Raw genomic sequence first — 18324 nt, forward strand, 5'->3', positions numbered from 1 at the left:
GTACAAAGAAATATGAACTGACACCACCAATTTACAAAGACATATCATATCTCAATAGTAATAACAATGAGCGGGGTCATCTTCTTGGGTTTTCTCAACATTGTTAATATTGGCAATACCTGGGCCTCCCGGGTGGCGCAGTGGTTAAGGGCGCTGTACTGCAGCGCCAGCTGTGCCACCAGAGACTCTAGGTTCGCGACCGGGAGGTCCGTGGGGCAACGCACAATTGGCCTAGCGTCGTCCGGGTTATATATTGGCAATACCTGGCAGTGCTGAAATCTCCTTCTTCGTAAAATGTACACGGACTATACCAAACATTAGGAACTCTTTCCTAATATTGAGTTGCACCCCCCCCCCTTTTGCCCTCAGAACAGCCTCAATTCATTGGGGCATGGACTCTTCAAGGTGTCGAAAGCATTCCACAGGGAGGCTGGCCCATGTTGACTCCACAGTTGTGTCAAGTTGGCTGGATGTCCTTTGGGTGGTGGACCATTCTTGATACACACAGGAAACCGTTGAGAGTGAAAAACACAGCAGTGTTGCAGTTGTTGACACAAACTACTACCATATCCTGTTCAAAAACACTTACATTTTTTGTCTTCTGAATGGCACACATACACAATCCATGTCTCAATTGGCTCAAAGCTTAAAAAATATTATTTAACCTGTCTCCCTTTATCTAAACTGATTGAAGTGGATTTAACAAGTTACATCAATAAAGGATCGTAGCTTTCACCTGGATTCACCTGGTCAGTCTATGTCACGGAAAGAGCAGGTGTTCTTAATGTTTTGAACACTCAGCGTATTTCTATTGGATATTGAGATGAATTTTATAATGAAATTAAATATTCTCCTTTAATAGTGAAGATTGACATAGTAAAACCATACATAGATTGAAGTACCTGCAGATCGCCAGGGAGAGCAGCACTCAAACTGCTCAGAGAGAGAGAGAGTAATACTTCAGTATTGCAGTAGCTTTGCCAAAGGCAGTCGGCCTACAATAAAGTCATGAGTCAAGTCTAATGAGAAAATCAGATAAATAGCAGCTGTGCTTGGGGAGCCGGCGCTCTCTGACTGATTCACTGGGCTCAGTGGCCATGCCGTGGAGAGCAAGGCAGACAGGGACTCCAGAACAGTAAAATATTGTTCCAGACGCCTCCCCTCTACAATGTTTAGTCATCGGAGTGGTGAAATTGCAGTCCTGCCAGTGGCAGCAGAAGCAACACTGTATTAATTATTATCTGCAGCCCAAACACCTACATTTGTACTAACACTGTGACAGTTAATCTAAACAGGCCACTTACAGGCAGTGGCATTAGTCTCCATACCCCCCCCCTCCCCCACCACCCTCACCCCGACCCCCTTCTCCCATCTGGCAAGCGTAGAAAAAGGTATGGCACATCGAAGATAAAAAATATGGGCCAAAGGAAATGAGAATTATTGTCTTTCATTCAAGATTAAAATGTCACAGGCCCAGTATCATTTTAATGTTGTACGCCTACACACCCATGCACAGTAACTTAAAGAGAAATACACAAAGCACAGGCCTTTCTCCTGGCCATTATTCGTAATGCAAGCTTGGAGAATTACTATAAGATTTATTGTGCAGCGGTATATGTCTAATTTTCCATCTACCGCTGGGCACTTCTGCTGGAGAGAGCTGACAGAGGCGTCTATTATACATGCTGCAGTTAAACTGGGGCTTTTACGCTCTCAGGAAGACAGCTCACAGGAAGACAGCTCTAAGGAAGACAGCTCACAGGAAGACAGCTCTCAGGAAGACAGCTCACAGGAAGACAGCTCACAGGAAGACAGCTCTCAGGAAGATAGCTCTCAGGAAGACAGCTCACAGGAAGACAGCTCACAGGAAGACAGCTCTAAGGAAGACAGCTCACAGGAAGACAGCTCTCAGGAAGACAGCTCACAGGAAGACAGCTCACAGGAAGACAGCTCTCAGGAAGATAGCTCTCAGGAAGACAGCTCACAGGAAGACAGCTCACAGGAAGACAGCTCACAGGAAGACAGCTCACAGGCAGCACACTGGTAAAATACAAAAAAAATATTGATGAAGAAAACAAAAGACACTTATAGTTTTTCAAAATGTTTGGAAATGGCTCCTGCTCCAGAACATTTATTTGTATATATTATTTTACTCCAGCAAACAGAGGTTTGGAGAAAGGAAAAGTAGCTTTCCTCCCTGCTGAACCGTATACACCATGGATATGTGTTTTATTTACAGCCCTGATATATCACTCACCATAACTGCAAATAGTTTTTTTTGTGAATGGAAAGAGAGACTGTTTATGGCAGCAGAGAAATGACTGCAGGTGTATATCAACTTGAAACAATGACAACTGTAGTGTATATCAAAAACGTCATCTCAAAATAAATATAAGACCACAGTGTTGTTAATTGTCTTGGAATCAAACACCTCTGAAAGGCTGTTGTTTCCTGAAACCTTGCCTAAAAATTACTCCATCTTGTTACCCTCAACCCTAGGCCTAGCAAGATGATGATGAGCCATAGATGGCAGGGATCCAAGGAGATGAATGACCACACGTCGTCTGAGTTGATCGCTCTCTGCCTGACCTTTCCTCTGGCCCTGCTTGGCACATAAACCTGTCTGTGTCTGGCTGCAGGAGCACACACACTGGGCCTTGCCCTCTGAATGTCTACCTGTGCGATAGGTCACAGGTCCTCTACACACCTTTACTGCATGCTTTCTCTGTCTCCCTAATGGTCTCTTCTCATTGGGCGGAAGGGCTGGGATGCTGCAGGGTTTCAGAAAACAACATCATTGTCTTGAGACGAAAGGTAATTAACATAAATGTATTGCTTTGTTTGAGTAACATATGATATTTTAGGCATCAGGTTAAGGATGTCCGAAAATGGACACCAAACTATAATCTAATCTCTACCATTAGTTAATGTGAAAATCAGTTTGTGGCACTCATTCTAATGATAAACTATGACTTATGGGCCACCTTAGGTAAATAATTGTCCTTATAAAATGCAATCCCACACTGCAGTAGAAAATAAAATGTTGAAACGTATCATGAGAAAACAATGTAGTTTTTGCATGAGAAATCAATGTAGTTTTTGCATGAGAAATCAATGGACAATCAACGCACAACAACAACAAAATAGAGACTCGGATCTTAAAACAAAATGTCTCTTTAATTTGTAAGTGTCAACAGCAGTACAAAAGATGGGAGTGATGGTGAAACTTTGTCACACAATTTCTTACTCTTTTACGCAAAAGGAGGAAACTCTTGAGGTAAATGAGCTTAAACAGGCAGTTAAACAACCCACTCCTGCCTTGTTACATCAATGGATTGAGTACATACAGAAAGATGATGTTACATTACAATATGCCTGAAGGCATCCTGTGGGGAACACAGCCTAGATATTTGCACACATTACTAAGGTGCCTAGATACACCCAAATGTGTCAGTCATCTGGTGTATTTTATTTGATATAGTGTATTAATACTACCAACACAGAGGAGACTGGTCTCCAATACATACCACTGTAGAATTATTTCACCTTAAGTTTACCTCACGTCAATACTGCACATGGAAACCAAAGACTTGCTGGTTTACATTTTGAAGCCAAGCAAAATAAAATATTTTAGTACCTTTTCCTTTTTTATTTGAACAATAATATCCTCAGCCTTTTGTACTGTATGAAGAAGAAAGTGAACACTAATGTGATGGCAACCTTTTTTTAAGTTCAATTAAAAACTTTACACTGGACTGTACAAGATATTATGATAAACTATTTACATTTTCAAAATTAAAACTTTTTTTCAAAGCAGCAACAGACACTATTTCATTTTCTCTAGTTACGCCCAAACAATACCTGCCATGGGCCTAGGTACCTGCCAAGAAGTTGATTTCTACGCAGAAAACTGTATCAGTCTGCCAGCGGTTTCAAAACAGCAACAGCCCCAGCGACAGAAGAGCCACACACAGTGTTGCTTGAGAGACAAAAAATGAATCTAGAAAGCAAAGTACCATTGACAACTGTATAAGTTGTCCCCAACAGCAAATGTTACACTCCTGAACAGCAGCTAGCATGTCAGTCCAGCATGTCAGTGAATTGTGCTAATTAAATTAACACAGAGAACATTCCCACCATATACATCACATGACAGAAAAAAAATAATTACAGTTAAGTTAAGTTATTGAAACAGCATACAAGCTTTGTCTTCAATTGTTGAATTTTGTTCGCATTTACATGGCTGAGAGACAGATGGATTAATAGAAAAGGTCATGACTACACTTTGCTGATGGCTGGATGGGCTACCTTTAAAAAGGTCAGCAACACATAGAAAAGGTCATGACTACACTTTGCTGATGGCTGGATGGGCTACCTTTAAAAAGGTCAGCAACACATAGAAAAGGTCATGACTACACTTTGCTGATGGCTGGATGGGCTACCTTTAAAAAGGTCAGCAACACATAGAAAAGGTCATGACTACACTTTGCTGATGGCTGGATGGGCTACCTTTAAAAGGTCAGCCACACATAGAAAAGGTCATGACTACACTTTGCTGATGGCTGGATGGGCTACCTTTAAAAAGGTCAGCAACACATAGAAAAGGTCATGACTACACTTTGCTGATGGCTGGATGGGCTACCTTTAAAAAGGTCAGCAACACATAGAAAATGACAAAAATAGTATAAGCCTAGAATACACACTAGTGGCTCTGCATTGTGCCACGTTAAAACTAATAAATATTTGCACACTCCCTTCAATTTCAGCTCCCCAAGAACTTGTGTAAAATTGCCAATGAATAAAATCCTCTTGGGTCATTCTAATTTTAAATGTAACAAATGCATGCAGATGTGCAATTAAAATGTAGCTATTCATTTATGCTACTGTCAACCCCTCCGTTCAAATTTGGCACATAACAGTATAACCACTGAGGGCTGTGAAAAACACAAAACACAAGTGATAAGGTATGTCGCTAGGATTGAGTCATGATTGCAAACGCAAGTTGTATAATAAAAACATATGCATCTTAACTGCTTGTTGTTCAGATGAATTTTAGCACTGTCCCTATGAAAGATACAGAGTACTTTATTTGTACCGACTGTGCATGTAATTAGATTCAAATGAAGTTATTTATAAAAAATAATGTTTGTCCTTAATGTCTAAGGCTAAGGAGTACGGCTTGGGTTTTGATTGGCTCCTTGAATTGTCTGAGGGAGGTCATTGAAACGCTAGCAAGAAGGGGCCTGTCTGTCTATCTCAGCTACAGCTCCGTCCAATACTGTTCTCTTTAACCGTCCAATTACTGTTCTCTTCAACCGTCCAATACTGCTCTCTTCAACTGGGAGAAATAATCAGAATCTACATGACGTACAGTGACTTGTCAGTTTTAAGAACATGGATCAACATACAGTGATGTAAAAAAGGAAGAAAAAAAGAACAGCCAAATACATAACTTATACTTCACTAAGTACTTATGAACAAAAATATAATTCTATTTCCTATGTTGTATTTACAATAAAATCTATAATGAAATGGTGAATTTATTGAAAAATGAAGCTCCAATTCACAAACATCTTTTTTTTCTCTCTGATTGTCCTTTCATTATGTTCTACTGACAATTTTAGAGCCAACAGAGGCTAATAAATACAATAAAATGTCTATTCTCACTATATAGCTTCAAATACAATATACAACACAAAACATATGTGACCAATAAAATGCGTGTCTGAAATCCGGTGTTTCTCAGCTAACCAGTTACTATGCAAGCCTTCTGTCGAGTTTACTGCTCAGTCTCTCTCGCGCGCTGTCTCTCTCGCGCGCTGTCTCTCTCCCCTTGGTGGCCCTGGAGCTTAGACAAAGTGTTCATTCACTACACATGTCTTTGCATAAATAAACAAAACAAGACGACTGAAAAATGATTCAAATCTGGTAACTGTGAGAATGAGCCCACGAGTCCAACTCATCGGGACTTTTGTTCATTCAGGTTTTTTTCTGGTACAACAGCTTCACATTAGTCAGAATTGATAAAAATACAATTTATATCCAGTGCTTATAACACTTATGAAACATTGTCTCCTTGCGAGATATAAGTTCATCATTTTTTTTGTTTTTTTTTGTTTGTTATACAAGCGCAGTCAAGTTTCAGTCCTATCAACAGTCCTTTTTTAACTACCAGCCCACTGAATTGGTTTGGCATGGACGTAGAAATATGTACAAATCAACCAATCAACCAGAAAACAGAAGTAACAGCTTAAAAACCTAGACTTGTGGACCTGGAGGGAAATCCGTTTAGGTTTGTGTATGGGAGGAAACCCTAGAAAAAAGCATTGTACCTTAAAACAACAACAGCAACAAAGAGACCAACCAACCAAAAAAAGAAAAAGAAACTGAAATGGAAATTAATAATGAGGTGCTTATAAACTTCTAAGACTTAAGATAAATGCTTCAAACGTGGACACAACACAATAAAAGCCAGCTCTGAATGGGTCGAGAAAAATTTTAAGTACTAAAGAGCCATCTGTATCAATTAGACCTGGGAGAGTAATGCAGTGACCAGCAGTAGGAGGGAGTCCTGGCCATGTAGACAGCCAGCGCTGGTGACCAGCCATTTAGATCATTTTAAACCTCTGGGCTTGGTCTGAAATGGACAGGTTCAAGGGCACGGAGGAGAATAGCCGGGCTCATGCATTAATAATGCTGCATTTGAGATGATATCCACTCGTCAGTCATTTTAGTAATCCCCCACAGCTTGATGTACTTGTTCCATCTGCTCGCCAGCGCCTAGTGGCTGGGCCAGGGCGGGAGCCAGGGCAGAGGCCTCACTGTCTGTGCTTTGATGGAGAGCACAATACGCGCTACGTGCCCCGTCCTTATTGTTCCCCCTCTCTCCTCTCCCCAGCCTCGCACTGCCTGCCACTCTGAGCCAGATGGCACCCCCTGGGTGTGGGGGTTGCCATGGGAAGGGGTCGAGACAGGGCAGGGCAGAGAGGGAGGCCTGTAGGAGGGCTGTATTATGGACTGTAAGACCTTGACTGCTGGCCATCTCTAGCTGTTTCTCCATAGGTAACAACCTGGGATCTGTTCAACTGGTAAAAGGACCATTCAAGAGGTAAAGGACTTTCAGTTTGTGACTGATTGTCACAACATTAAGAGCTGATTGATTGTGTTATATGTCATATTCATTGTCTGTATTTAAATAAAATACAGAAGTGTAATTTCAATTGCTCTAAAATACTTACATTTATCTTTATGTAAAATAGGCAACTGGCCATTATAAAACAACAAACATTTTGTTCAATATAACATATTAACTCAGTTGAAAAATGAAGTAGTAAGTGTTAATATCTAAGTGCATGAATGTAGAGAATCACCATCACAGCTCTGGTATGGCTTATGAAATACTGTTGTGTTTAATATGACTCGTTAGAATGTAATACCTTGTCTGTAACCATCCTTTAATAAAAGCACGATGTTATTCCCTCACACACTGCCTCTTCTCTTAAGACTGCTGCAGTAGTTAACTCTGCTTTAAGACCTTCCCGTGTCAATTTAAGATTTACAATGTCGAAAAAATACTTCAGATTTAACAGACCAAACACTTTAAAACTTGCCGCCCCAGTGGGGGCTAAAGTGTTTAACCAAATGTACTGTAGCTACACATTGTAAAACAGCAATTTGTGATTATAATGCCCCCAAAGCTGCCTTTCGCTGCCTTTCCAATCCCACAGATTGGATGCCTTTGGCCCCTTGGAATTCTGGCTTGATTACAATCACTCTGATTAAGAACTTGGTAAGACTGAGTTGAAGAATGAGCAGAGAGTGTGAGGGGAGTGTTATAGTGCTCTGTGTCAGACTGGGCTGGTGACATGAGCTGGAGGGAGAGGGAGAGAAGGGCCTGTTGGTCACCGCATTGGTCTCCATGGAGAACAGCTGCCATTATGAACAATCACACCTGAAGCTATTGCATCACTTCCTGTTCCTGCCCTAGACACAGCACACCGTCTCCAGATTCCTGAGTGTTTCAATATAGAAGGTATATAAAGAAACTGGATTTTGAAGCCGCACTAAGATATTAAGAGATTGTCTAAGACTCGAGTCTCTCCCTCGAGACTCAAACAAATGATTTAAGAGAAAAGAAAAAAACCTTGAAACGTTTGGCACATCTGCACAAAATTGTACAGTATGTTAATAATACCAATAATAATTATAATAATGATAATCCTAATACAATTAATAATAAGGGAGTCTGATTATGTCTCAGAATTGTGGAATTGTTCTGTTTGTTTGTTTTTAGTTAATAGGAATTTCCAAATATTTTGTTTTCTAAATAGTTTCAAATAAATTGGTATTTAAAACATTCACAAGCTGTTGGCTGGCACAGCATACCTGAGTGAGAATATATAACTCCCATCAAAAACAGTAATGAAATCTATTAAAAGCATTTAACTGAAGAGAAAAAAATAATATATATATATCATAAGAAAAAAGTAAGACTGTAAGAATTATGGGTTCATATCAAACGTTACATTTCAAGTCCTGTCATCCAAAGTTGTATGGGCAATAACCTAATTGTGTAAATGTCCATGAAGAAAACACAAACAATAAAAGATGAGATAATAAAAAACAAAAGGAACTAAACCAAACTGCTTCACACACTGTAAGAAACATTTAAGACCTTTAGCTGTTGATTCTGACGGAGCCACATATGCATGCAGGCTCCTAAATGATAAATCAACACAACCATTTATTTTTCTTCTGTTTCTCCTCCTTCAGTCAGTCTTCCGCCCTGGGGATGGTTCTCCAGTACGAATGTGTGTATGTCTCGGCTCGTGTGGTGAGAGGCCTCAGTTGGCGCTGACGATGGGCTCCAGTGTCTCAGTCTCACTGCTGTAGTCCGATTTGGGCTCCTCGTCAAAGTCCTCGTACATGTCCATCTCATCTACCTCTCCGTTGATGATGGGGACGTTGGTTAACATGGCACTGGGCTCTATCTTCATGTTGTAGGTGCTCTGGATGACGGGAATGGCCGGCTCCGGGCTTGCTGAGGCGCTGGAGCACTCCGACGTCATGTGAGGGGAGGGTGTGGTCGTTGCCATGGTTATGGCCCCAGGGTAGACCACGCCGGCGCTGGTGCTGATGGGGATCTGCGGTTGTTGCCTGTAGGGAGAAAACGAAGGACAGTGAGAGAGAGAGAGACTATTAGGCAAGTTTGTTCCTGTTTCATCGTTATAATCCAGACTTAATTATCTTAACAATATCAGTTCTGTGTTATTTGAAGTAAAAAGGCTTTACTTCAAATATATATAAAGGAAAACAATTAGAATCACATGGGATGAGCAAATGGAAAGAATGCTGACAGTGTGTGTGCTGCTCGAGACAACCCTAAAGACACCTCCACTTCAGCACTTAAACTGAGAGAGCTAGCTGGATTAACTGTTCTCCACAGAGGTGTGTTCTCAGCCAATGGTTCTGTGAAAATGATTTGGGAGAACAGTTGTCCAGACAGCACCGTTCTGAGTCGTTCTGAAATGGCACCCAGTTTATTGGTAACATAAAGCCGATTGGTGGTTAGTGCGCTCTCTCTTTCTCTCTCGCTCTCTCTCATCTGGTGTTTTAGCAGTGATTGATACTCCAGTGATCGTATAGCTTACGGGTGATGAGGGAACACCTGGAGAAGCCTTCTCCTTACTGACCACACGCAGTAAACTAGGAAGTTAAGCTTCAGACAGCTGCCCTCCAGGCCTCTGTAAACCTCTTCTTATGCTTTATATCCTGTAATACTGTCGGCATCTCTTTCTCTGCTATTGCAGTCGGCTATTGTCTCAAATTGATAAATCACTACTATTAAAAAACACTTGACAGTAAAGTGGATGAGGAAACGTGTTTGACTTGGGGTTTCATTAATGCTCCGCAAACCGGTTGGAAATTGCGTACGACGAACTATCACCACCGTCATCACTACACGTGGAGAAAAAAACAACACGTTTTCTTTTTACGGAAAAGGGAAAGTAGTTCAAACATTATTCATCTATTCTGAGGGCTGTATAACATACATGATTTAATGGGTTGATGAAATGGGTTGATTCGAAGGTCAGGGGCTTAGTGTGACAAGTTACAGACACACTACAACAATCTTTAGTGTAAGCACAGTGAAGAGAGAGTCTGTTCTCAGGCAAAAGGCCAACTGATTTCAGAATAGTCATTTAGCTGTGTGTCTACGTGTGTGTGTCGCGCCTGTGCTCTAAGCCTGGCGTTCTTCACTGTGCACCTACCCCACAGTGAAGAACTGCCTCATCTCTTGCCGTCGCGAGCGCATCATCTGCTTGTACTCGCCGATGCGGAGCTTCTTCCCGTCGATGATGCAGGTCCTCTTGGGCCGGGGCTTGTACTTGTAGTTGGGGTACTTCTCCAGGTGGATCTTACTGAGACGGGCCTGTTCCTCATAGAACGGCTGCTTCTCCTGGTTGGTCATAGACTTCCAGCGGGAGCCTGTAACACAGCAGACACACAGATATAAGTAAAACATACACTTTGAACGTACATTTTCACTACAGAGGTGTAAAAAGGACTTTGGAATAATTAGTTAATAAGACTCAATAGATATATCAATGCAAATAGGAGATTCCATTGTGGATACAGTATATTATTTTGTGGTCTCTGTAGTAACCATATAAACCCATAAAGCCAGTGGCTGGGATGTGGGTGAGTTAACAGGAACTACACCAGGCCTGTAAATAGCCTCTAGCTGATCTCTAGTGTGTCCTGCTCCTACCTGGGTGACGCCACTTTTAAAAGCTGTGATCTATTGACTCTCAGTGCAGTGGGGACGAGACCCATTTAACCACTGTCATTTTTCATGACAAACACTGACGGCAGTGACGTGGCGGTAAATCCGTCTGTAAGCCAGGGCTGATTGAGCCACTGTGGCGAATCAGACAACACACCACCCCCCGCCTCACCCCCCACTCCCACTGGTACCGGGCTACAAATGTTTATGTCCACATAGACAGGTATTAACCACAGTGGGCTTCAGCGGGCACAGAGCACACTAGATTAATTGAACACACCTAAATGAGCATAAAAGTCATTAAGATATTAAAACTGTTACAAAGGTTTTAAGTTATACCCTGTCTGAATCAAATGTGCAGTTGGAAAAACCTGACTTTTTTATACGGAGAAAAATATTTTCTACATATCAATGAATGACTGTAGATTTCAGCTCTGGACCGCCAGACCGCTGGGTCTCCCGTCACGAACAGTAACGTGTTAATGAATGACTGTAGATTTCAGCTCTGGACCGCCAGACTGCTGGGTCTCACATCACGAACAGTAACGTGTTAATGAACGACTGTAGATTTCAGCTCTGGACCGCCAGACCGCTGGGTCTCACATCACAAACAGTAACGTGTTAATGAACGACTGTAGATTTCAGCTCTGGACCGCCAGACCGCTGGGTCTCACATCACGAACAGTAACGTGTTAATGAACGACTATAGATTTCAGCTCTGGACCGGCAGACCGCTGGGTCTCCCGTCACGAACAGTAACGTGTTAATGAACGACTGTAGATTTCAGCTCTGGACCGCCAGACCGCTGGGTCTCCCGTCACGAACAGTAGCGTGTTAATGAACGACTGTAGATTTCAGCTCTGGACCGCCAAACCGCTGGGTCTCACGTCACGAACAGTAACGTGTTAATGAACGACTGTAGATTTCAGCTCTGGACCGCCAGACCACTGGGTCTCACATCACGAACAGTAACGTGTTAATGAACGACTGTAGATTTCAGCTCTGGTCCGCCAGACCGCTGGGTCTCACATCACGAACAGTAACGTGTTAGATTCTGTCCGCCAGGCAATTTGCCTCCACAGTGTTCCACTGTTTCATGAATGGCTTTCTGTTTCTTCTTGTTGTTAACATAGTGGTTTAAACACTACACGTTTATGACTATTGCCAACAGCTAAACAGCCTAGTGTTTATACCCAGCTGAGGGGAGATTTGTGGGAGAGAGAGAGAGAGAGAGCGAGAGAGAGGGACTGTTGAGGAGGATTACACTACACCAGGCTTTTCAAAAGGGAAGACGCTTTTGGGCTTTTGCTATGGTTTCAATTCATTGTGCTTAATAGGGAACATTTAATTTTAACGAAAGCATACAACATAATTGAATAATAAACAGATTGTATCAAGCCTATAAGAACTGTTTTGTCAGCGTCTGTGGGAGAGACAAAATTCCCATTGACAACCCTAAGAATGCTAATTTCAACAAACCTATAAAAATATATATTTTCATTTTTTTTTCATGCCAGTTTCCTGACTTTCTGACCAAATCCGATCCTGTTCCTTCCAACTTGGTCTGATGTTTTTTTTAAACATAATCTAACACAGGAAGGCTAACAGACTGTAACAGACTCTGTAATGGCTGGATGAAGGAGAGAGGTATGGCTGGAAGAGAGAGAGAGAAAGAAGAAAGGCTTACCCAGGATCTTGCTGATGTTGGAGTTGTGCATGTCTGGGAAGGCTTGGAGGATCTTGCGGCGCTCATCTTTGGCCCACACCATGAAGGCGTTCATGGGTCTCTTGATGTGGGGCTCGTTGCTGTTCCTCCCCCGGGCTTCTCTGTAGACCCGTGCCTCGGCTGTGCTGGCACCTCCTGTAGGCCAACAATAATACTGTTGTGGTTTATCTGCTCCGGTACCAGAGCCATTCAGAGCTTTCCACCCTGGAAACACCAGAGTAGGAACAAGAAGGAAAAGAGAGAGCGAGGCGAGCAATTAATCAACTGCCACGAGCCACGTTCAACCCCCCATACCCAATGGGCTGTCATCACTACTACTGAGACTGAGACTGGGGCTGAGACTGGGGCTGGACTGGGATCCAACTAGAGCAGGGGTAGGGTAGGATTGGTGATGGGGCTGGACTGAGACCAGACCAGGGGTAGTGTTGATGCTGGACTGAGACCAGACCAGGTTTAGGGTAGGGTTGGTGCTGGACTGAGACCAGACCAGGGGTACGGTAGGGTTGGTGCTTGACTGAGACCAGACCAGGGGTAGGGTAGGGTTGGTGCCGGAGCTGGACTGAGACCAAACCAGAGGTAGAGTTGGTGCTGGGGATGGACTTAGACCAGACCAGGGGTAGGGTTGGTGCTGGACTGAGACCAGACCAGGGGTAGGGACAGGTTGGTGATGGGGCTGGACTGAGACCAGACCAGGGGTAGGGTAGGGTTGGTGCTGGAGCTGAACTGAGACCAGACCAGGGGTAGGGTAGGGTTGGTGGTGGACTGAGAACAGACCAGAGGTAGGGTTGGTGCTGGGGCTGGACTGAGACCAGACCAGGGATAGGGTAGGGTTGGTGCTGGAGATGGACTGAGACCAGACCAGGGGTAGGGTAGGGTTGGTGCTGGACTGAGACCAGACCAGAGGTAGGGTAGGGTTGGTACTGGACTGAGACCAGACCAGGGCTAGGGTTGGTACTGGACTGAGACCAGACCAGAGGTAGGGTTGGTGCTGGACTGAGACCAGACCAGGGCTAGGGTTGGTGCTGGACTGAGACCAGACCAGGGCTAGGGTTGGTACTGGACTGAGACCAGACCAGAGGTAGGGTAGGGTTGGTGCTGGACTGAGACCAGACCAGGGCTAGGGTTGGTACTGGACTGACCAGACCAGAGGTAGGGTTGGTGCTGGACTGAGACCAGACCAGAGGTAGGGTTGGTGCTGGACTGAGACCAGACCAGAGGTAGGGTTGGTGCTAGACTGAGACCAGACCAGAGGTAGGGTTGGTGCTGGACTGAGACCAGACCAGGGGTAGGGTTGGTGCTAGACTGAGACCAGAGGTAGGGTTGGTGCCGGACTGAGACCAGACCAGAGGTAGGGTTGGTGCTGGATTGAGACCAGACCAGAGGTAGGGTTGGTGCTGGACTGAGACCAGACCAGAGATAGGGTTGGTGCTGGACTGAGACCAGACCAGAGGTAGGGTTGGTGCTGGACTGAGACCAGGCCAGAGGTAGGGTTGGTGCTGGACTGAGACCAGACCAGGGCTAGGGTAGGTTTGGTGCTGGAGCTGAACTGAGACCAGACCAGGGGTAGGGTAGGGTTGGTGCTGGACTGAGAACAGACCAGAGGTAGGGTTGGTGCTGGGGCTGGACTGAGACCAGACCAGGGATAGGGTAGGGTTGGTGCTGGAGATGGACTGAGACCAGACCAGGGGTAGGGTAGGGTTGGTGCTGGACTGAGACCAGACCAGAGGTAGGATAGGGTTGGTACTGGACTGAGACCAGACCAGGGCTAGGGTTGGTACTGGACTGAGACCAGACCAGAGGTAGGGTTGGTGCTGGACTGAGACCAGACCAGGGCTAGGGTTGGTGCTGGACTGAGACCAGACCAGGGCTAGGGTTGGTACTGGACTGAGACCAGACCAGAGGTAGGGTAGGGTTGGTGCTGGACTGAGACCAGACCAGGGCTAGGGTTGGTACTGGACTGAGACCAGACCAGAGGTAGGGTTGGTGCTGGACTGAGACCAGACCAGAGGTAGGGTTGGTGCTGGACTGAGAGCAGACCAGAGGTAGGGTTGGTGCTGGACTGAGACCAGACCAGGGGTAGGGTTGGTGCTGGACTGAGACCAGACCAGAGGTAGGGTTGGTGCTGGATTGAGACCAGACCAGAGGTAGGGTTGGTGCTGGACTGAGACCAGACCAGAGATAGGGTTGGTGCTGGACTGAGACCAGACTAGAGGTAGGGTTGGTGCTCGACTGAGACCAGACCAGAGGTAGGGTTGGTGCTGGACTGAGACCAGACCAGAGGTAGGGTTGGTGCTGGACTGAGACCAGACCAGAGGTAGGGTTGGTGCTGGACTGAGACCAGACCAGAGGTAGGGTTGGTGCTGGACTGAGACCAGACCAGAGGTAGGGTTGGTGCTGGACTGAGACCAGACCAGAGGTAGGGTTGGTGCTGGACTGAGACCAGACCAGAGGTAGGGTTGGTGCTACACTACAAGGTGAAGGAAATTGAGTTCTCAAGGTTCCTTTCCACTGGACCAGACTGGCTCTGACAACTGGATTTTACGACCATGTTTTGAATGTAGAACAAGGGGACATTGTGAGAGCAGGGGAGCCACCCTACGGATCAACATATATCCAAACCCAAAAGAAGAGAACCATGACTTAAATGCCTGTTAAATATTTTGTCTGGGGCTCGACAAGCATTCACACTTCTATATTCAGCCCCATACGTTTCAAACTGAAGTTCCAGAAGTTTCTTTAAAACAAGCACGAATGCCAACTTAAATAACAAATATGGAGCGTGAGGCAGTCCTTCTAAGAAAAATACAATCAAGGAGGGAAGAGACTCTGCCAAGTGCTTAATATAACATTCTTCTTCTTAAGCCCCCTCCCATTTGCTTCCTTTTATATGTAAGATGTGAAAGAATTAAATAAAAGCCGTATGAATATTTAAACAAACAAAAACATGTTGATAAACAAGACTTGAAAAATAAGACAAAAAAAGCTTTCCATATGCTACCATCCATCTTTAATGATCCAAAATCTGGAAAGGAAAGCTTAGGATGACTCATGCATATTTCATCATCCACATGTGAAGTGTTCTCATTAGGATCTTCTACTAGCCCTCCATCTTGGCACACGTTACCTGCACTTTGATTTCTAGTATTATTTCAGTTGATCAACAAAATCCAACTGTTAATGAGTAATGGAGTGTAGTGCTTCTCTGTGATTAATTCACTATCCACAGACTCATTCACTGGCTCTGTTCAGCACAGTGCAGAGATACGCCCTGAAGTAAGACATGGAGAGAAGAGGACTGGCTCAACTTTAGATAGAGCTTTAACTATCTATAGGAGACTGTTTAAGGAAACAGCAGGTGAGAGACAACACACATGCACACATGCGCACGCACGCACACACACACACACACACACACACACACACACACACACACACACACACACACACACACACACACACACACACACACACACACACACACACACACACACACACACACACACACACACACACACACACACACACACACACACACACACACACACACACACACACACACACACACACACGTCCTGCTGGGCTGGGGGTGGACAGCCATGTCCAGACTGATAAGGGGATGGAGGTCCTGTGGTGGTAGGCCTGATCTCTAGGAGCGAGACCTGGGACTCGGCTGAGGCTTGGCTGGGACTCAGGGGTGACTTAGGCTGGGGTCCGAACTTCCAGCAGGAGGCCTTATTCTCCCAGGCCCCCGCTGGGCTGTGCCTCCATATAGGGCCTCCAAGTCCATTTACACCAGCTCATGTTTAACAGTCATACCGACACATTTATGATCCAGAAAGGCTTCCCTTTATCTGGGAGGCCAGTGCAATTTGCCTCTTCACACCGTCACGGTACATCAGCCAGAGCCCTGGGGACTCAGCTCTTGTCATTTAGCCTCCGCCAGGCAACATTCTCAGAGCCACAGTCATATCAGGCATCTGACGGTTAGACCCGCTCTCATCTGCCTACTCTGCACTGTGCATTGATGGATATAGACTGTCTCAGACTGGCCTGCACCATACTGTTCATATGATCATCCTCCTTCAGAGCCCTGGGGAGAGACCCCGGTCAACAAGCTCTTCTAGAGCCCAGCCTTTCTTCTCCAACTTCAGGTAAAAAGCCTATTTCTCAACAGACACACAAGACAAAAAAAAACTCTCACACCTACTATCTCTCCTTAAAGGAATAGTTCAGGATTTTGGCAATGCCCCTTATCTACTTCCCCAGAGTCAGATGAACTTGTGGATGCCCTTTTTATGTCTCTGGGTGCAGTTTGATGGAAGTTGCTAACTAGCGCTAGCACAATTGCTAACGTAATGACTGGATGTCCATGGGTATCTGCTAGCTGACGCTAGTTAGCATTGGCTCGCAAAACTACCTTTAACTTCCTTCCTACTGGACACAGAGACATACAAATGGTATCCACTAGTCCATCTGACTCTGGGGAAGTAGATAAAAGGCATCATTGTAAAAAAATCTCGAAATATACCCTTTAACACACACATACCTGTACACGTGCCTGGTTGAGAAAAGTATATACAGTGGGGCAAAAAGTATTTAGTCAGCCACCAACTGTGCAAGTTCTCCCACTTAAAAAGATGAGAGAGGCCTGTAATTTTCATCATAGGTACACTTCAACTATGACAGACAAAATGAGGGGGAAAAAATCCAGAAAATCACATTGTAGGATTTTTAATGAATTTATTTGCAAATAATGGTGGAAAATAAGTATTTGGTCAATAACAAAAGTTTATCTCAATACTTTGTTATATACCCTTTGTTAGCAATGACAGAGGTGAAACGTTTTCTGTAAGTTTTCACAAGGTTTTCACTCACTGTTGCTGGTATTTTGGCCCATTCCTCCATGCAGATCTCCTCAAGAGCAGTGATGTTTTAGGGCTGTTGCTGGGCAACACGGACTTTCAACTCTCACCAAAGATTTTCTATGGGGTTGAGATCTGGAGATTGGCTAGGCCACTCCAGGACCTTGAAATGCTTCTTAAGAAGCCACTCCTTCGTTGCCCTGGCGGTGTGTTTGGGATCATTGTCATGCTGAAAGACCCAGCCACGTTTCATCTTCAATGCCCTTGCTGATGGAAGGAGGTTTTCACTCAAAATCTCACGATACATGGCCCCATTCATTCTTTCCTTTACACGGATCAGAAGTCCTGCCTGGTCCCTTTGCAGAAAAACAGCCCCAAAGCATGATGTTTCCACCCCCATGTTTCATAATAGGTATGGTGTTCTTTGGATGCAAATCAGCATTCTTTGTCCTCCAAACACGACGAGTTGAGTTTTTACCAAAAAGTTATATTTTGGTTTCATCTGACCATATGACATTCTCCCAATCTTCTTCTGGATCATCCAAATGCTCTCTAGCAAACTCCAGACGGGCCTGGACATGTACTGGCTTAAGCAGGGGGACATGTCTGGTACTGCAGGATTTGAGTCCCTGGCGGCGTAGTGTGTTACTGATGGTAGGCTTTGTTACTTTGGTCCCAGCTCTCTGCAGGTCATTCACTAGGTCCCCCCGTGTGGTTCTTGTGATCATTTTGACCCCAGGGGGTGAGATCTTGCGTGGAGCCCCAGAACGAGGGAGATTATCAGTGGTCTTGTATGTCTTCCATTTCCTAATAATTGCTCCCACAGTTGATTTCTTCAAACCAAGCTGCTTACCTATTGCAGATTCAGTCTCCTCAGCCTGGTGCAGGTCTACAATTTTGTTTCTGGTGTCCTTTGACAGCTCTTTGGTCTTGGCCATAGTGGAGTTTGG

The 18324-nt window shown here is 44.6% G+C and overlaps 1 protein-coding gene across 4 annotated transcripts in view; it reads right to left on the reverse strand.

The window, feature by feature from the left end:
- Window positions 1-7590: 7590 nt before the first annotated feature.
- sox6 (SRY-box transcription factor 6) overlaps window positions 7591-18324 on the reverse strand; it is a 144478-nt gene continuing 133744 nt past the window's right edge. For all 4 annotated transcript variants that reach the window (XM_046345734.1, XM_046345737.1, XM_046345736.1 and 1 more), the window contains 3 exons: window positions 12474-12647; window positions 10272-10488; window positions 7591-9156 (listed from right to left, as the gene is read on the reverse strand). In XM_046345734.1, the coding sequence (XP_046201690.1) occupies window positions 8844-9156; window positions 10272-10488; window positions 12474-12647 (704 nt within the window). In that variant the 3' untranslated portion in view covers window positions 7591-8843. The remainder of the gene's footprint in view (window positions 9157-10271; window positions 10489-12473; window positions 12648-18324) is intronic.

Source organism: Oncorhynchus gorbuscha, linkage group LG04 (genome assembly GCF_021184085.1).
Source record: "Oncorhynchus gorbuscha isolate QuinsamMale2020 ecotype Even-year linkage group LG04, OgorEven_v1.0, whole genome shotgun sequence".
Lineage (NCBI taxonomy): Eukaryota > Metazoa > Chordata > Actinopteri > Salmoniformes > Salmonidae > Oncorhynchus > Oncorhynchus gorbuscha.